Source organism: Elephas maximus, chromosome 4, assembly GCF_024166365.1.
Source record: "Elephas maximus indicus isolate mEleMax1 chromosome 4, mEleMax1 primary haplotype, whole genome shotgun sequence".
Taxonomy (NCBI): Eukaryota; Metazoa; Chordata; class Mammalia; order Proboscidea; family Elephantidae; genus Elephas; species Elephas maximus.
Genome location: NC_064822.1, coordinates 158,639,440 through 158,661,033, shown reverse-complemented (window position 1 = coordinate 158,661,033; position 21,594 = coordinate 158,639,440). Strand labels below are relative to the sequence as shown.

Sequence of the window (21,594 nt, the reverse complement as noted above, 5' to 3'; positions counted from 1 at the left end):
CTGGGATGGTGCAGAACCAGGCAGCATTTTGTTATGTTGGGCATGGGGTCACCATGAGTGGGGTGCCAACTATATGGCAGCTAACAACAACAGCATGTGCCTACTCAAGGTCAAATCACCTCTAATACCTGTTTCTGATTTTATGCCTCTGTACTGGTGAACAGATCTCTGCTTTGCTCATTTTTACTCAAGCCAAGTGTCCCTTTCTCTATCCTTCCATCCCCCTGTGTGACCACCATATAGCTATAAACCTTCAAAGACAATCTTCTTAAAAGGAGTAGTACACCCAGATCTTCAGTTCTAAATACCATTTCCACTAAAAGGAAACAGGATGTGGAGAAAAGACTGAGCCCAGGGCTAGGGCAGAGAAGTATAAGAAGAACATAAAACATGTTATTGTGCCAGAAAGTAAAGAAGCATTTTAAAAATGATGGAAATATCAAAGAACTTGAAGGGCTCCTTTTTTTATTTGACTTCTTATCAGCATATAAAACCACTATACTCATCCTCCTTCTTCAAACTCTCATCTTCTCTGACTTCTGGCCTGTTTCTGACTCTGATTCTCTTCTTTCCTAAATGACACTTCCTTCTAAGTCTTTTCCAGGTGCCTTATTTTCTGTCCACCTCTTAAATATAGTTGTTCTTTGGGATTCTGTCCTCAGCCTTTTTCTTGCTCTACTGCCTCCCTGGGTGATCTTAGCCAATCCCACAGCTTCACGTATTATATAAACGATGGCGCTCAAATATAGATTTTTATGTATATTTCTATGTGGATTGGAGATGATGATGCTAGATAGGTAGTGTTAGAACAAAAATCATATTAAGCCAATAACAGAAATTGAAGTTTACTGAATATACCATTTGCAAATCAGGTAACATTTCAACAGGAGTGTTAGATGTTTTGAAGATGAGAAGAACTTCCAAAAATCATATACCAAATTTAATCAGCATTGCCATGGAAAAAAAAAGGGTGGGTACAGAACTGATAAACAAATTTGTGGTCAGGAAGAATTTATATACACCATTGTCTTAAGGAACAATTAAAATAATTACTGATTTACCCTAAACGTAGCTACCAATCTGACCTTTGGAGTCTGTTTCCCAAAACTGACTGAATTCTTCAAAGTGCATGATGCCCAAAACAGAATGTTCTTACTAGTTTATCTGGACCATTATTTGACTCAAAAGTGGGTTTTAGGAACCAGTCTTTTCAAGCCAAAAAGTTCAAAAGGACACCTAAGAGCAATATCCTATGTGAGTTACCACAGTTTCCATGAAAGCCAAAAATCTGGATCCCAGGAAAATTAAAACTTTTTTGTCAATAGATAGATAGGCAAGTAGATAGATAGACAGACAGACAGACAGATAATTAGATTCCGGGCAGATATCTCTCCTAAGCGCCAGAACCATATATCCATTCAACTGCCTCCTAGATATCCCCACTTGGTTTAACCCACAAATATCTCAAAGGTAGTTTGTTAAAAATTGAAGACATTTCCTTCCTTCCATCCAGTATTCTTTAATTCTATTACTGGCACTACCAACACCAACATCAATCAATGTCCTTCAGCCAAAGGCCACCAGGAACACCACTGTAGCTGAACAAGTTGAGTTTATTACTCATTGTAGCAAAGAAGAATGGTGATGCATGAGGCATCTCAGTAAGAGGGCGTTAGGAAGGACTTACAGGGTTTGGGTTTTGGTTGGGTGATTTGGGGGATGGTCTAAGGAAGCAGGGGTTCACTCTAGATGGAGTGTTGTCAGGAATCAGGGGTATTTTATGGTTGGGTATATCGCAATAAATCTTATCTACAGGGAGGGCAGACTAGAGCAAGGATAAAGCTGTAATTGGTTAAAAAGTAGCAGACATTCATTATAGTTGAGGAACAGAGATATTTGGTATTTTGTGGATGGCACAGGGATGCTGTTTTTGTCTGTGCTTAGTCAAAATTATGACGTGGACTTGTTTTGTCTCATTTTGTCATGGTCTCAGAGTAACCTTGGCTGATCTTGGTATTCTGTGAAAGTTCCAAGTCCAACAGGAAAATTAGGCCTAGCTGTGAATGGGAATTCCTGGGTGACACAAATGGTGAAGCACTTGACCACTAGCTGAAAGTTTGGCGGCTGAAGAACACTCAGAGGCACCTTGGAAGACAGGCCTGGTGATCTGCTGCCAAAATGTCACAGCCTTGAAAACCCTAGGGAGTGAAGTTTTACTCTGCACACATGGGTCACTATAGTCAAAATCAACTAGGCAGCAACTAACAACAATAAACTGTGAATACCAGATCAGTTTCCAGATGTCAGGGGCTGTTTTTTTTTTTTTCCCTTTCTCATTAATTACTCTCTGACATTCCCACATAAATAAGTTAACAAATCCTATTAATTTTACTTCTTCAGAATCTCTGGAATCTGTCCCCTTCTCTCCACCCTTTTTCTAGTTCCCTAATCCAGGCCATTATCACCTGTCATCAGAATTATATCAGTCACTTAACAGTTCGCCCTGTATCCCATCTTGCTTCCATTCCAATTCATCCTCTTTCCTCTAGCCAGAACAAACTTTCTAAACACATCGCTCCCCTGCTTAAAATCTTTGGTTATATTACCAGCTGTGTTGCTAACATCTTAAATGGTAAAATTAAAAATCAATGAGATTATCAATGAAAATAAACTTTTTTTCTCCCTAAAAGTAATTAAGAAGAGTAGAAGAGCGTGTTTACAGAAAGAATTAATTGAATTTGAAGGCTATTTTGATGTTCTGAGTCCCTCTTAACTCACACTAAATAGGCAATAGTTAAGTGGTAACTTTGGTGAAGGGTAAGATAATACACAATACTGGGGAAGCCAGCACACCTTGTACAAGGCAAGGTCATGGAAGCGCCATGGACACATCCAAGCTCCCTGAAGGACAGAATTGCTGGGCTGCGGGCTGTAGGGATCATGGTCTCAGGGAGCATCTAGTTCAACTGGCATAACACAGTTTATAAAGAAAATGTTCTACATTCTACCTTGGTGAGTAGCATCTAGCGTCTTAAAAGCCTGTGAGCAGCCATGTAAAATACAACACTGGTCTCACCCCTTCAGGAGCAAAGCAGAATGGAAAAAACTAAAAATACAAGGGAAAGATTAGTCCAAAGAACTCATAGACCACATCTACCACGGCCTCCACTGGACTGAGTCCAGAACAACTAGATGGTGCCCAGCCACCACCACCGACTGCTGTGACAGGGATCACAATAGAGGGTTCCAGACAGAGCTGGAGGAAAATGTAGAACAAAATTCTAACTCACACAAAAAAGACCAGACTTACTGGTCTGACAGAGACTGGAGAAACCCCAAGAGTATGGTCCCCAGACACCCTTTTAGCTCAGTAATGAAGTCATTCCTGAGCTTCACCCTTCAGCCAAAGATTAGACAGGCCCATAAAACAAAACAAGACTAAAGGGGCACACCAGCCCAGGGGCAAGAACTAGAAGGCGGGAGGAAACAGGCAAGCTGGCAAAATGGAACCCAAGTTTAAGAAGGGAAAGTGTTGACATGTCGTGGGTTGTTAACCAATGTCATAAAACAATATGTATACTAAGTGTTTAATGAAAAACTAGTTTGGTCTGTAAACCTTCATCTAAAGTACAATTAAAAAAAAAAAATTACAGCCTAAAAAAATTTTTTTATTTAAAAAAAATTATGACTCAATATGAATCCACGGAGTGACATGATTGCTAAAAAATGTTATGCATGATCGGCACCATTTGTAGAAGTATGTTGTTTGGAAAATTACGTTCAGTTCTGGATGACACATTTTAAGAAAGACATTATTAAAAGTATGTGTCCAGAAAAGGACCACCAGGACAGGGAAGATTCTGGAAACCATGTTGTATGTATAGTCAATGAAAGTAGAGCTTAAAGAAAAACAAGGATATGACATGTTTTCAAATATCTGAAGAACTGTCATATGTAAGCCTGAACCAAACCTATTGCCTTCAAGTCGATTTCCGACTTGTAGCGACCCTATAGGACAGAGTAGAACTGCCCCACAGGGTTTCCAAGGCTGTAATCTTTAAGGAAGCCAACTGCCACATCTTTCTCTCACTGAGTAGCTGGTGGGTTCAAATTGCTGACCTTTTGATTAGCAGCCCTGTGCTTAACCACTGTGCCATCAGGGCTCCTTGTCATATGTAAAAGGGAGTCAGTTTATTTCGTACAGTTCCTGGGGGCAGGAACAAGCCTGAGGATTACAAACCATAGGAAAAGTGATTTCAACTCAATATAAGGAAACAGTTTCTAATAATCTGAACTGTTCAGCAAGGGAGTTAGCTTGCTGGAAAGGGAGTATACTCTCAGTTAGTAGAAGAGTTCAAGCCCAAACTGAGTAACTATCTGGAAAGTATGCTGTACAACAGCGGTTATCAAACAATCTGTGATGAAGGTACCATTCTTTCATTCATTGTGGACCAGTACATTTGTAAGTTATACTTTTGTAAGTAGAAATGAAAAGAAAAAAAGACATAAAATATGCAAGGCCAAATTTTTTATTATCTGATTTAATGGACATAAAATTAAATTTCAATAAATAAAATTAGAAAAAACATATAAGGGAAAGAGAAAAGAATGATAAAACTTCAGCTCACTGAAAATCTGCATTTAAGATTAGTATACAGAATTTCTATAACTCATAACTTTTTGTCATTCTTCAATTGTAACTGAACAAAATTATAAGTGAAATAGTGATTCCCTAGATTAGGCCATCGTATGCATACTTTGAATAAACATCACGTATATCAATATTTTCAAGTGCTTAATGTGACAAATGAGCTTGTTTCTTGCTTGTTAAAGTATCTAATCCAGGTTGCATTGACAGCAATGCTACTATCAGGGAATGATGTATATCTAAACTGTTCTGTGTTTTGTTTTAATATCATTCACAAGACAGAAGTCAGACTTAATAAAGCGATGACAATAGGAATGAAAAAAAGAGATTATAGAATACCTTCAGCATGATCTGAATATTCATTTTTAACTTTATCCAAAATGAAGCAAGTGAGGCTGTGTTTTCAAAATTCGTCTTTCATCCTTCATTACTTGCCAATTTGAACAAAGTATCTTGTAAATTTATAGTTAAATTTAAATCATCATTTGACTAAAGAAAAGGTTCCCAGGTCTACGAATTTGCTGTATATGGATTTTCTTTTTAAAGTTTAGAAAGTTTATTCATTGGAATAATCTGTCAATGATTGCTATGTTTTTTTTTGTTGTTGTTGTTATTGAGAATATGTATAGAACACACTCCAACAGTCTCTACAATTCAGTGACATTGTTCAATTTGTGCAAATTGTTCCTCCCCTATTAACATAAACTCACTGCCCCCTGAAATTCCTATCTAATTTTTCAAGTTGCTATTGTCATTTTGATCCCATATAGATAGTTCTTGGAAGTGCACAATGTTCAAAGCAGACATTCTTTACTGATTAAGCTAAACTATTTTTTGGTTTAAGGAAGACTTCTGGGAATAATTTTGGTTTAAGGATTATCTCAGGGCAATAGTTAAGGGGGTTCATCTAGCCTCAATGGCTCTAGAAAGTCTGGATTATGGACCTTCTTTTGATGGAAAGTAAAATTCAAAACATTTGATCAAATTCATAATGATTCAATGATAATTTTTCAGATGTGCATCATCAAGATAACTACCAACTTCACTGACAATTATTGTTAAATTATAGGACATATAACAATCTAATAGAAACTGTTCTTCCAAGCTCCTCCTACCTTTTGTTTTTGCCCTTCAATTTTATCTGCCACTGAAAAACATGTTGCATTCCTGCCTTGCATGGAAGAATTGTGGAGATTGAAAATTCTGAAGATATCAGACAAATTAGCAAGTTTAGCTGTCCAATTTACTTCTTCAAAAAGCCTGGACCAAACTGGTTTCTTATCTTGCAGAAATGTCAAATGTTCATATATGTTCAAAAGAACTTACTCCCTAGGTAACAGTCATACTTTAGCATGCAATAACAGTTATTTATAATTGTCTTCCATATTATCACATAATAAAGAGAAAAATCTTGAATTTAATGCATTAGGCTTTACATAATTCATAATCTTTCCTAAGTCACTAACCACATTGTTTAGTTTGCATGACATTTGGAGCAAGAGTTTCTTAAAGAAACAAGAAGTATGTTGATTTACATTCTGCAGTGAGTTCCTTAATCAGGTAACTATTCCAGACTGTTTTTCTGTCATTATAGCTATACATCCAATTGCATTCCTACACAAAATTTCAACTGCAAATTACATTTATTGACAATGTAATTTTCATAGTTTTCTATCGTTTATTGTTGTTGTGTTTGGCAATAAAGATGAAAAAAAGAGAATTCTTTCATATTGCCATATTCAAATCATACATATACTAAAAGAATTGTCTTGTTAGCAATATCTGTATATTTATGTACACCAATCAGGTTGCTAGGAAAAATAATTTATTCAGTTTATTTCTTCTATGAGTTGATGTTCTTGAATATCCAAGTTATTGTGTTGTTGGAAAGTGGTATTTGAGCTACCATCTTTGCCACAGAATCACTCAACATTCCCAAGCAAGCATCTTTGATGCAGATTCACTAGGATCTTGATGACTGTATATATTTTAGTTTTATCAACCTGAAGTACTACTTTATAAGAAGCCCACGAAGAACTAAATTTTATTTGTGAAATATGACATCTGCTTAATTCATTACTCTTTTTCAAAAGAGTTCTTTTGGTTTTGAATTTAATTCTTTATGTTATGTATGTAAATTCTGCTTTAGTTTTGGAGATCTTATTGCTTCATTTGTCAGGACTTCTCAGCAAATAACATACTTTGGCTTTAGCATTTTGCCACCATTATGGCTACAAAACTGAACTCCATATATGAGGAATCATATTTATGAGTAAAACTAGTACAGACTCTTTAAAAAAAAAAAAAAAGACTCTTTTAGCTTACATTTATTCAGAATCATTTCCATCACCATCACTGGGTTTTACTACTGCTGCTGCATTCAGAAATGGTAAATGTTTTCTTGACAAAAAAAATCTAATGATGCTTGTTTTGTTTTTAATAATTTTGGGTTAACAATAAATGATACAAATTTACTCCAAGCCTTCACATCTGTTGCATCCCTTGCCTAGAATGTTCTCTTTCTTTTTCATTAATCATATCTAATCTTAAAACTGGCCCTCCATAAAAATATTCTCAATACATATGTCTAACAAAAGACTCATATCCAAAATATTTAAAGAGCTCTGACAATTCCATAACAAGAAGATAAAACAATTTTAAAATGGATTAATGGCCACAACAGGAGTCTAAAAATTAGTGGTGCCTCCCAGTTCCTCCAGCCAACAGCACCGGCTACCCAAGGACCAGCTGCAATAATCCCACTCCCCTACTATGTGCTCTAGGAGACAGGGACATGCTCTCCATCCAGGTAACTGGGGGCAGCTGTCAGCCCCCTGCCTTGCCTCACACATAGCCCCCCACTGCAGGCAGGTACCTGTGCCTGCTCTGAACACCCCCACTCAGCCCTATCCACCTAGGACTGTAGGTGAGAGTCTGTACCACACACATGGTAACCAACAACCTGGACATCTGTGCCTTAAATAACCATACCCCCGCAAGAAAAGTGAACAAACTCCTGGGCTCACACACCTAGTAGCAGCTCTGACCACCAGGAGACAGGATGTGAGAGCCTCAAAGACTCCAACAACCAAAGTAGCTCACACGCCCACCCTACTTTGGCATTTCAAAACAATAAGTCAGGATGCAGTAAACAAACATACAGTAAATAAATAACTTACTGATGCCTCGGAGACAACAGTCAATATCAAATCACATAAAGAAGCAGGTCAAGATGGCTCCAGCAAGTGACCAAAATAAAGAACAAGGAAACCTTCTGGAGGAAAATAAGTCAATGGAACTGCCTGAGAAAGAATCCAAAAAGTTAATATACAGAGCTCTCCAAGAGATCAGGAAGGAGATCTGACAAAACTCTGACCAAGCCAAGGAACATACAAACAAAGCAATAGAAGAATTCAGGAAAACAATACAAGAACAAAATGATAGAACAAACAGACTGCTAGAAACCATGGAGAGATAGCAACTAGAAATACAAAAGATTAACAATAAAATTTCATAATTAGACAACTGAACAGAAAGTCATAGGAGCAGAATTGAGACACTGGAAGTCAAAATTAGTATGATTAAAGATAAATTCCTTGACACCAATTTATATGAGGAAAATTCAGAAAACAGAATGAAAAAAGTGAAGAAAGCCTAAGAATTAAGTGGGATACTATCAAGAGAAAAAACCTACAAGTGATCGGAATACCAGAACAGGTGGAGATAACAGAAAACACAGAATTGTTGAAGATTTGCTGGCAGAAACTCCCCTAATATGAAAGATGAGAAGATATCTATCTAAGGAGCTCAATGAACTCCATACAGGGAAGACCCCAAAAGAAAGTCACCAAGACCTATCATGATTAAAGTTGCCAAAACCAAAGACAAAGATAGAATCTTGAAAGCAGCTATGGATAAACAAAACACCCACCTGTTGCCATCGAGTTGATTCCAACTCATAGCAACCCTGAAGGACAGAGTAGAACTACCCCATAGGATTTCCAAGGAGTGCCTGGTGGATTTCAGCTGCTGACCTTTTGGTTAGCAGCCATAGCTGTTAACCACTATGCCACAAGGGTTTCTAGAGATAAACAAAAAGTCACCTACAAAGGAGAACTGATAAACTAAACCTTGACTACTCAGCAGAAACCCTGCAGGCAAGAAGGCAATGGGATGACATATATAAAACCTGGAAGGGAAAAAAATTGCCAGCCAAGAATTATATATCCAGCACAATTGTCTCTCAAATACAATGGTGAAATTAGGTCATTTCCAGATAAACAGAAGTTAAGGAAATTTGTAAAAACCAAATCAAATTACAAGAAATATTAAAAGGAGTCCTCTGGTTAAAAGCCAACAACATCAGACAACAACCCAAGACTAGAACATAGGACAGATCAACCAGTTATCAACCCAGACAGGGAATTCACAAAACGAAATCAAAGCTAAAAGATTGAAAAAAGGGAAACAAGGACTTCAATATGTAAACAATGACAACATCAAAATGAAAAAGAGGGAACAAACAGTATAGTCAAAGAACTTCCATATGCAGAAGTTAAGGTGATATCAAAAAATAAAAAATTGGTTTAAACTTAGAAAAATAAAGGTAAATTTCAAGGAAACCACAAAGGAAGTTAACAAACCTACCCATCAAAATAAAAAGTAAGAACATAAAGACTCAGCAAACACAAAATTACAATGAAAAATGTGAAAAGAAAATACATAAACAACACAAACTCAGCACGGAAAGTTAAGTGAAACAAAGAAACTGTCGACACCACAAAAAATAAATCAAACTGACAGCAGTAGAGTCGCACCTATCAATAATTACAGTGAAAGTAAACGGCCTACATGCACCAGTAAAGAGAGACTGGCAGAATGGATTAAAAAACAATCCGTCTACATGCTGTCTACAAGAGAAACACCTTAGACACAAAGACATAAACTAAAATGCAAAGGATGGAAAAAAACATATCAAGCATTCTTTAAAAAATATATCAAGATAAAATACATATCAAAAATAAAAATATATCCAGCAGTCTGGGAACCATGGTTTCAGGGGACATCTAGGTCAATTGGCATAACAAAGTGTTTTAAGAAAATGTTCTGCGTTCCACTTTGGCGAGTGGTGCCTGGGGTCTTGAAACCTAGCAAACGGTCTTTAAGATGCACCAACCTACCAAAGCAAAGGAAAATGAAGAACACCAAAGACACAAGGAAAGTATTAGCACAAGAAACAAAAGGGCCACATAAGGCAGAGCCTCCATCAACCTGAGACCAGAAGAACTAGACAGTGCCTGACTACCACCAATGACCACCCTGACAGGGAACACAACAGACAGCCAAGAACTCAAATTCAAGTCAAAAGACCAGACTTAATGGCCTGACTGAGACTGGAGGAAAACCTGAAGCCATGGTTTCTGGAGGTTCTGTTAACCCAGAACTAAAATCATTCCCAAAGCCCACTATTCAGACAAAGTTTAGACAGGTCTATAAACATAAAATAATACTTGTGAAGAGTGTGCTTCATAGTTTAAGCAGATACAACAGACCAAATGGGCAGCTCCTGTCCAGAGGCTAGACGAGAAGGCAGGAAGGAACAGGAGATGGTTGGATGAATGGGAAACCCAAGGTGGAAAAGGGGAGTGTGCTGTCACATTACAGGGATTGCAACTAGTGTCACATAACAATATGTATATAAAAATTTATATATATATATATATATATCCTAAGCAAGCAGCTACCAAAAAAGAGCAGGAGTGGCAATATTAATCTCCAACAAAATAGACTTTAAAGCCGTATCCACCATAAAGGATAAGGAAAGACACTACATAATGATTAAAGGGTCAATACACCAGAAGGACATAACCATAATAAATACATACATACCCAATGACAGGTTTCCAAAATACTTAAAACAAACTCTAACAGCACTGAAAAGAGAAATAGACAGCTCCACAATAATACTGGGAGACTTCAACACAACAGTTTCAGTGAAGGACAGAACATCTAGACAGAAACTCAATAAATATTTGGAAGATCTAAATGCCATAATCAATCAACTTAAACTCATAGACATATACAGAACATTCCACCCAACAGCAGCAAGGTTTATATTCTTTTCTAACCCACCTGGAACATTCTCCAGAATAGACCACATTTTAAGCCACAAAGCAAGCCTTACCAGAATCTAAAACATTGAAATAATACGAAGCATCTTTTCTGATCATAATCCCATAAAAGTAGAAATCGATAACAGAAACAGCAAGGAAAAAAATCAAATACATGGAAACTGAACAACACATTGCTGAAAAACTACTGGGTTATAGAAGAAATCAAGGGTGGAATAAAGAAATTCATAGAATCAAATGAGAATGCAAACACATTTTATCCAAACCTTTGAGACACAGCAAAAACAGTGCCTAGAGGTCAATTTATAGCAATAAATGCACACATCCAAAAAGAAGAAAGGGCCCAAATCAAAACATTAACCCTTTAACTTGAACAAATGGAAAGAGAGAAGCAAAAGAGTCCTTAGGCACCAGAAGAAAGGAATTAATAAAGATTAGAGCAGAAACAAATGAAATAGAGAATAGTAAAACAACTGAAAGAATCAACAAGATCAAAAGTTGATACTTAGAAAAGATCAACAAACCACTGGCCAAACTGACAAAAACAAAAAAACACGAGAGGAAGCACATAACCCAAGTAAGACATGAGATGGGTGATATCACAACACACCCAACTGAAATAAAAGGATCATAAGAGAATACTATGAAAAACTGTACTCCAGCAAATTTCAAAACTTAGAGGAAATGAATAAATTTCTAGAAACACACTACCTACCTAAACTAACACAACCTGAGGTAGAAAAACTAAATAAACTGATAACAAAAGACATTAAAGAGATAATTAAAAAAAGAAAAAAACTCCCAACAAAAAAAAGCCCTGGCCTGGACAGCTTCACTGGAGAATTCTGCCAAACGTTCAGAGAAGAGTTAACACCAGCACTACTAAAGGTATTTCAGAGCATAAAACAGGAACAAATGCTCTCGAACTCATTCTATGAAGCCAGCATAACCCTGATACTAAAGCCAGGTAAAGACACCACAAAAAAAAGAAAATTACAGACCGATATCGCTCATGAACATAGAAACAAAAATCCTCAAAATTCTAGCCAATAGAATTCAACAGCATATCAAAAAAACAATACATTGTGACCAAGTGGGATTCATACTAGGTATGCAGGGATGGTTCAACATTAGGAAATCGATCAACGCAACCCATCACATAAATAAAAGAAAAAAAATACATGATCTTATCCATAGATGCAGAGAAGGCATTTGACAAAGTTCTGCACTCATTCCTGAAAAAAAGCTCTCAGCAAAAAAGGAATAGAAGGGAAATTCCTCAACATAATGAAGGGCACTTATACAAAGCAAACAGCCAACATCATTCTAAACTGAGAGAGACTGAAGGCATTCCCCTGGAGAAGGGGAACCAGAAAAGGATGCCCTTTATCACTACTCTTATTCAACACTCTGCTGGAGGTCCTAGCCAGACCAATAAGGCAAAAAAAAAAAAAAAAAAAACTAATAAAAGGCATCCAAATTAGTAAGGAAGAAATAAATTTATCCCTATTCACAGATGATATGATCTTATACACAGAAAACCCCCAAAGAATCCACAAGAAAGCTACTGGAACTAATAGATTTCAGCAAAGCAGCCAGATACAAGATCAACATACAAAAATCAGTAGGATTCCTCTACATGAACAAAGAGAACTTCGAAAAAGAAATCACAAAATCAATACCATTTGCAATAGCCACCAAGAAGATAAAGTACTTAGGAATAAATCTAACCAGGGATGTAAAAGACTTACACAAAGAAAACTACAAGACATTACTGCAAGAAACCAAAAGAGACTTACATGAATGGAAAAATGCTTATGGATAGGAAGGCTCAACACTGTGAAAATGCCAACTCTACCCAAAGCGATCCACAGATACAATGCAATCCCGATCCAAATTCCAACAGTATTTTTTAACAAGATGGAGAAACAATTCACCAAATTTATATGGAAAGGGAAGAGGCCCCAAATAAGCAAAGCATTACTGAAGCAGAACAAAGTGGGAGGCCACACACTGCCTGATTTTAGAGCCTATTATACAACATGGTAGTCAAAACAGCCTGGTACTGTTAAAACAGACACATATAACAATGGAACAGAATTGAGAACCCAGATGTAAATCCATCTACCTATGAGCAGCTGATATTTGACAAAGGCCCGATGTCCATTAAATGGAGAAAAGACAGTCTCTTTAACAAATGGTGCTGGCATAACTGGATATCCATCTGCAAAAAGTGAAACAGGACCCATACCTCACACCATACACAAAAACTAACTCAAAATGGATCAAGGAAGTAAATATAAAATCTAAAATGATAAAGATCACGTAAAAAAAATAGGGACAATGCTAGGAGTCTTAATACATGGCATAAATAGTATACAAACCATAACTAACGATGCACAAACACGAGAAGGAAAGCTAGGTAACTGGAAGCTCCTAAAAATCAAACACTTAAACTCATCAAAAGATTTCACCAAAAGAGTAAAAAGAGAACCTGTTGATGTTGTTAGGTGCTGTCAAGTCACTTCCAACTCATAGTGACCCTATGTACAACAGAACGGAACACAATCCAGTCCTGTGTCCTCCTCATGATCGTTATGCTTGAGCCCACTGTTGCAACCACTGTGTCAATCCATCTCATCCAGGGCCTTCCTTTTTTTTGCTGACCCTCTACTTTACCAAGCATGATGTCCTTCTTCGGGGACTGATCCTTCCTGATAACATGTCCAAAGTATGTGAGACAAAATCTCACCATCCTTGCTCTAAGGAGCATTTTGGTTGTACTTCTTCCAAGACAGATTTGTTTGTTTTTTTTGGCAGTCCATGGTATATTTAATATTCTTCCCCAACATGATTCAAAAGCATCAATTCTTCGGTCTTCCTTATTCATTGTCCAGCTTTCATATGCATATGAGGTGACTGAAAACACCAGGGCTTGGGTCAGGTGCACCTTAGTCTTCAAGGTGACATCTTTGCTTTTTAGCACTTTAAGGAGGTCTTTTGAAGCAGATTTGTCCAATGCAATGCGTCTTTTGATTCCTTGACTGCTGCTTCCATGGGTGTCAATTGTGGATCCAAGTAAAATGAAATCCTTTCCTCTGTTTATCATGATGTTGCTTATTGGTCCAGTTGTGAGGATTTTTGTTTTCTTTGTGTTGAGGGGTAATCCATACTGAAGGCTATGGTCTTTGATCTTCCTAAGTGCTTTAAGTCTTCTTCACTTTCAGCAAGCAAGGTTGTGCCATCTGCATAACACAGGTTCTTAATGAGTCTTCCTCCAATCCTGACGCCCCGTTCCTCTTCATATAGTCCAGCTTCTTGGATTATTTGCTCAGCATACAGATTGAATAGGTAAGGTGAAAGGATACAACCCTGACGCACACCCTTCCTGACTTTAAACCACATAGTCTCCCTTTGTTCTGTTTGAACAACTGCCTCTTGATCTATGTAAAGGTTCCTCATGAGCACAATTAAGTGTTCTGGAATTCCCATTCCTCACAATTTTATCCATAATTTGTCATGATCCACACAGTCGAATGCCTTTGCATAGTCAATAAAACACAGGTTAACCTACAGACTGGGAAAAAACTTTGGCTACAACATATCCGATACGGGTCTAATCTCTAAAATCTGCAAGATACTGCAACACCTCAACAACAAAAAGGCAAATAATCCGATTTAAAAATGAGCAAAGGATATAAGCAGACACTTTAGCAAAAAGACATTCAGGTGGCTAACAGACACATGAGGAAATACTCATGATCATTAGCCATTAGAGAAATGCAAACCAAACTACAGTGAGATGCTACTTCACCCCAACAAAGCTGGTACTAATCCAAAAAAAAAAAACACCAAATAACAAATGTTGGAGAGGTGGGGGAGACTGGAACTCTTATGCACCACTAGTGGAAATGTAAAATGGTACAACCACTTTGGAAAGCAAAATGGCACTTCCTTAAAAAGCTAGAAACAGAAACACCACATGATCTAGCAATCTCACTCCAGAATATACCCTGGAGAAATAACAGCCATCACACGAATAGACATATGCACATCCATGTTCATTTCAGCGCTATTCACAATAGCCAAAAGATGAAAACAACCTAAATGCCCGTCAATAGATAAATGGATAAACAAATTATGGTACATACACACAATGGAATACTATGCAATGATAAAGAACAATGATGAATCCGCGAAACATCTCATGACATGGATGAATCTGGAGGGCATTGGGCTGAGTGAAATAAGTCAGTCACAGAAGGACAAATATTATATGTGACCACTATCGTAAGAACTCAAGAAAAGGTTTACACATAGAAAAAATGCAATCTTTGATGGTTGTGAGGGTGGGGAGGGAGGGGGAAGGTAAATCACTAACTAGATAGTAGACAAGTGTCAACTTCGGTGAAGTGAAGGACAACACAAAAACAGTGAAAGTCAGCATGACTGGGCCAAAGCAAAAGCAGTTTCTTAGACACATCCAAACACTATGAGGGACAGAGTAACAGGAGCTGGGGCCTGGGAACCATAGTTTCGGGGGACATCTAAGTCAATTGGCATGACATAGTTTATAAAGAAAATGTTCTACATCCCACTTTGGTGAGTAGCATCTGGGGTCTTAAAAGCTTAAGGGATGGTTTCAGTTCTGGGTTAACTGAATGTCCGGGGGCCATAGTTTCGGGGGTGCCTCCAGTCTCTGCCAGACCGTTAAGTCTGGTCTTTTTACATGAATTTGAATTTTGTTCTACATTTTTCTCCTGCTCTACCCGGGCCTGTTTTGTTGTAGCCAGGCATCATCTAATTCTTCTGGTCTCGGGATGGTGAAGTCTCTGGTTCATGTGGTCCTTTGGGCTAGTATTTTTCTCGTGTCTTTGGTTTTCTTCACTCTTCTTTGCTCTGAGTGGGATGGGACAAATAGATGTATCTTAGATGGCTCAGGCAAGTGTTACACAGTCCTTTAGCTCTGCCAATAAGTGTCCAGAAATACCCACTTCACCAGTAAGCCTCAGTGGTCCAAAGGCACTGAGGTCTCTTGCCCTGCGGATCATGGGTCAGCAGCTCCCAAGTGTCTGGAGGCACCCCACTCTGCCAGCAAACCTCCTGCCCAAAGGCACTCAGCTCTGTCACTTCATGGGTCAGCACACCCTCTGTAGCCACCTTACTCCATGGGCCAGGAAGCCCACTGCGCCAGTTTGCACTGGTCTTCTGGTTCTGCTGCTGCCGTTTCTCTGCACTGGGCTCGTCATGCTTGTTGCCACTTCTTGATGTCTCTGGCGTTTCATTCTATCTCCTGGGTCTAGAAGGTACTCAGCACAGGGACCCCAGGTCTAAAAGACACACTCCGCTTCCAGCCCTTCTTGGTACTTGTGAGGTTCCCTCCTCCAGCCCCTGGGATTAGCTCATTTTAAGCCTAGCAGACTGGCAAAACTGATCAATCCCCTGTTGGTGTTCCATACACCTTATTTGCATGTTTCCACCCCCATAAGGGCTCCATGAACCTTATTTGCATTATTAGCAGCAGTCCAACCCCCTTGGTGGGCCACAAGCACCTTATCTGCATAGTCCCACACAATCATTGTCACAAAGACTATGGCTAGAAGGGCCATATTAAGTAATTCACTGCACCACATACACTTACCATGTGACCCAAAAATTTTACTACTACCCAAAAGAAATGAAAATACGTGTCCACACAAAAACCTGTACACAAATATTCATAGATGCTTTATTCATAATAGCCCCCAACTAGAAACAATCCAAAAGTCCATAACGTATGAACAAGTTGTGGTATATCTACACAATGGAATACTACCTAACAGTAAAAAGCAAAAAAATATTAATAAAAGCAACACAGATGGATCAAAAACTGTTAATTTTGATTTGTTATTTAGCATTAGATAACTGATATTCAAGGATTCATCCAAAGTTCCCTTAAAAGGCAGAACTCTACAAGTAGTTTTAAACAGTAGTAACAAGTCATTAAATCCTTAACAGAAACTGAAATAGAAGGAAGGGTAGCTGACATGTAAGGAGTAATATCCCCCTTAACATGTTAATCAGGAAATAAGGTAAAGTATCTCTGAATGGATAACTAGGATGAGGGAGGAAATGATCTAATATTTTAAGAGTAAATGTATGATTTCAGGGGCACATCCTGTGATATGCTGGAGCCAGCTCACACCAGCTTGTGAGATCCAACTGTCAAAGTTTCAGGAATTTTGTGAGCCAGTTGTTAAACCATTGGTAGCTTGAAATTAGCCCTTTAAAAAATCATCTATATCAGATCAAACGGTCAACATTTACTCTAAAGCAAAGATGAGAAGATAAAGGGGCTAGGGAAACTACCAGAAACAGAACAACTAGAACGGAAGTAATGAGAATATTGACATATTATTGTGAAAAATGTAACCAATGTCACTGAACAATTTGTGTAGAAATTGTTACATGGGAATCTAATTTGCTGTGTAAAAATTTGCCAGAAACACAATAAAATATTATTAAAAACAAACAACAACAAAAAACCAGCATGCACAGTCTTAGTCATGTAGTGCTGCTATGACAGAAATGCAACAAGTGCATGGCTTTAACAAAAAGAAACTCTCACAGTCTAGGAGGCTAGAAATCTGAACTCAGGTGCTAGCTCCAGAGGAAGGCTTTCTTTCTCTGTCAACTCTGGGGGAAGGTCCTTGTCATCAAGCTTCCCCTGATGTAGGACAGGAGCTTCTCAGTGCAGGGACCCTGGGTCCAAAGGACAAGCTCCCCTCCTGGTTCTTCATTCTTGGTGGCATGAGGTCCCCATCTCTCTGCTCGCTTCTCTTTTATAAAAATCTCAAAAGTGATTGACTCAAAACACAACCTAATCTTGTAGATTGAGTCCTGACTCATTAGTATTACTGTCTCTAATCCTGCCTCATTGTCATTATAGCAGTAGGATTTATTACAACGCATAGGAAAATCACATCAGATCACAAAATGGTGGGCACCCATACAATACTGGAAATCATGGCATAGCCAAGTTGACACACATTTTGGGGGCCACTATTCAACCCATAGCACATAATAAGCCCTATTTTTATTTTTTTGAAGCATATTTATGCAGAGAAATAAAAGGGAAGAAGGTACATAGAAATGTTAACAGTGTATCCTTGGATGGAACACGGGCAATTTTATTTAGTTAGTCTCCTATTTTAAAAAATAATGATACATTACTTTCATAATTAGGGAAGAACATCATTAGAAAAATTAAGTAGTTCAGTAGATACTGTGGTCCTTATAACAAGGGACCATTTTTTGCTATTGGCCTGGCAAAAAGTATAATGCCTCCTCACGTCTAAAACTCAAATCAAACTTGTTGCCGTCCAGTCAATTCCAACTCATGGTCGTAATGACCATACATGACAGGGTAGAACTGCCCCATAGGGTTTCTAAGAAACGGCTGGTGGATTTGAACTGCAGACATTTTGGTTAGCAGCTGAGATAAACACTGCACCAGGAGGGTAGGTGCTTAATAAATGTTTAACGAATGGATCAACAGAATAAATAATGGTCTCAGAATATTCTAACACTTACCCAAACAACCAAACCTATTGCCACTGAGCCAATTCCGACTCATAGTGACCCTACAGAATAGAGTAGAACCACCCCATAGGGTTTCCAGGGAGCAGCTGGTGGATTCAAACTGCTGACCTTTTGCTTAGCAGCCAAGCTCTTAACCATTGTGCCACCAGGGCTCCATTTTAACACTTAACCAAAATCCACACCCACTGCAGTCAATTCCGATTCCTAACGACCCTATAGGCTTTAATAATTTCACCACTTCCATTTATTCCACTAGTTATTCTCACCTAACGAACATACAAATTCTCTGCTAATTAAGTGCTTTTAAAAAGTCACTACCTTTGGTAGTCGTTAAGAGTTGGAACTGACCACGGGCAGTGGGGTACCTTTGGCAATGTTCAAATTGAGCCCTATGTAAGAGCGCCCTCTGGTGGTTTCACCAACAATGCTTTTTATCAATTAAATTCTATGTGTGTTAATCCAAAATTCTCAGATGCTCTTCAATTCCCACCAATGGAAATATGAAAACAAGGATTGTGTAGTGAGTTTTGCATGACACTAAGTTTACTCAATTTAAAGGGTTGTCCTATCTTCTGCAATTTTTTAAAAAATGTCTGCAAAAACAGAGTTATCTTTTTTTGGCTTCCTGTCATAAAATGTCCACGATGGTGAAGAATAGGTTCCCTTCCCTGGTGGGGATAAGAGGTGTGTAGGGCAGGTCACGGTGGTGAGGAATATGTATTTAATCAGCAAAATTAAAAATCAGCAACCTATGAAAATAAGAAATAAGGAACTACAGTGTTAAACTATATTTCCAGTATAATGAAAAAAAAAAAACAAAACCCAGTGCCGTCGATTCGATTCCGATTCATAGCGACCCTACAGTACAATAAAGTCAATGTTAATTCCCCAAAACATTGACATAGGAATAAGTGACTTGGGCATCTTAGAATTGAGAAAGTTTGTATTTTATTGTGGCTTGGTTTTTTATTCTCCCAACATTTATAACATATCTCAATCTGTAAAATTTTTGATATAAATCAACCTGAAAACTAGCCATTTTTCAAGGCTATATCAACATGGCTAACAAGTATTTCTGATTATCAAGTTTATCAATTTGCTTTTTCTTTGATCTTTCAAAAATATTAATAAAAAAATAACCATTTAAAACATTTCCTTTGGGTAACAGAAGGTTACTGCCTTTACTTTGTTCTATTCACTATTCCTCATATTTTACTGGAACATTTAAACCCTCAGTTAGAGTTCCTTTACTAAAAGAACTAGGCCAAATAACATACCTTGAATGAAAATTATTTTTCGCATCATTTGTACAAATGTCACAAATATTTTACAGGTTTGAATAAAGCACCTTTCCACCTTAAAGGATTCCTCACCCCTAAACTGAAATACAAGGAGGCAATTATAATTATAGATCATTTATAAACTGGTGGGGACAACCAACAGCAGAATAATCTATTAACATTCTCCTGACACCAGACTAATGATATTAACATTTTAATCACAGAGTTGCAGCTATTTGCATGTGTTCTGAAGCTAGCATGATTTCTGAGACAGCCAGGAAATGAAAAACCTAAAACAGAATTATATACAATATTCCTTTGCCATCATAATGCACTAAAAAAAAAGGTTTGGCGCCTGACAGTTTAAATCCTGTCTTTCTTACCTGCTAGGGAGGGTTCCTGGTGGCACAATGATTAAGAGCTCAGCTGCTAACCGAAAGTCAGTAGTTCCAATCCACCAGCAGCTCCTTGGAAACCCTATGGAGCAGTTCTACTCTATCGTACAGGGTTGGAACTGACTCGATGGCAATGAGCTTGGTTTGGGTTTAGGGAGCGTTCACATCATTTAGCCTTATCTGTAAAATGGGGATGAAGTTTCCTTCTTTGAAAAATTACTTTGAGAATTTATTAATGATGTATGCAATGGACCTAGCAGATAACAGAAACTGACTAAAACGTAAGTAATGTATTTTCTTCTCAAGCCACAGAAAAGGAAACACTGTGACATCTACTTTCTGGGTGGACCTCATAAATTTATTCTCAAAGCCAATTAAAAAAAAACCTTCAGAAGGAGAATCACAGTTTTATTAACTATACTTATAATACTAACAATGTTAAGCTACTGATATAAAAATCATACTTGACACATAAAAATAAATGACAGACTAATATCTCAAAAGAGAAATAAAGATGTAATAACCCGATGCCATTGATTCCAGCTCATAGGAACCATATTGGACAGAGTAGAACTGCCCCGTAGGGTTTCCAGGAGCAGCTGGTGGACTCAAACTGACAGCCTTTTGGTGAGCAGCCAAGCTCTTAACTACTACACCACCAGGGTTCCAAAGACGTACTAGGCTTCTCTAAATAAGAATGTCAAATCCAAAATTATTTATGTAAAGAAATACACCTTCTAGTATACGAAAAGGTATTTTATTGTTATTATTTTATAACATAGTAGTGAAAACACCGATTGCATTTTCTCAAGTGGCAAATGAGGCAAAGGATAACGTTTCTCTTTGATTACTGATGAGAACCTTGAAATCATCTGTCTTTTGGAGGATTCAATTTCACACGACGTCTGTGATACCTTAAAAAAAAAAATTCACAAAGAAGGATTTCAATAAAAGTTAATTGCTAGACAGAAATATTAAATTTCTGTTGTTTGCTGTTTATTAGAACCATGTTTTTTTAATCAATGAAATCAGGTATTTCTTAATAAATAAGCCACATTTCCTATGAAAATTATATTCTATTAAGCATTTTAGAAAATTTTCTTCAGCTCCTTAGAATAATTTCAACATACTAACTTATATTATTGATCTTTAATTTGCATTGGACAAATTTGCTTCAAAGGCCCTCTTTAAAGTGTTGAAAAGCAAAGGTGTCACTCTGAAGACTGAGGTGCGCCTGACCCAAGCCATGGTATTTTCAATCGCATCACATGCATGTGAAAGCTGGACAATGAATAAGGAAAACTGAAGAAGAAATGATGCCTTTGAATTGTGGTGTTGGCAAAGAATATTGAATATGCCATGGACTGCCAAAAAAAACAAACAAATCTGTCTTGGAAGAAGTGCATCCAGAATGCTCCTTTAGAAGCAAAGATGGCAAGACTGTGTCTTACATAGTTGGACATGTTGTCAGGAGGGATCAGTCCCTGGAGAAGGACATCATGCCTGGTAATGTACAGGGTCAGCGGGAAAGAGGAAGACCCTCAGTAAGATGGGCTGAC

At 37.7% G+C, this 21,594-nt stretch overlaps 1 protein-coding gene across 3 annotated transcripts in view; it reads right to left on the bottom strand.

Moving 5' to 3' along the window:
• Window positions 1-21,594, bottom strand: part of MRPL42 (mitochondrial ribosomal protein L42) — a 107,670-nt gene that overhangs the window by 54,264 nt on the left and 31,812 nt on the right. For 2 of the 3 annotated variants that reach the window (XM_049884074.1, XM_049884075.1), the window contains exon 6: window positions 20,777-20,949. The exons of the other annotated variant lie outside the window; for it this stretch is intronic. In XM_049884074.1, coding sequence (XP_049740031.1) covers window positions 20,904-20,949 — 46 coding nt within the window. In that variant the 3' untranslated portion in view covers window positions 20,777-20,903. Of the gene's footprint in view, window positions 1-20,776; window positions 20,950-21,594 lie in introns of those variants that run through there. 3 annotated transcript variants of the gene reach the window in all.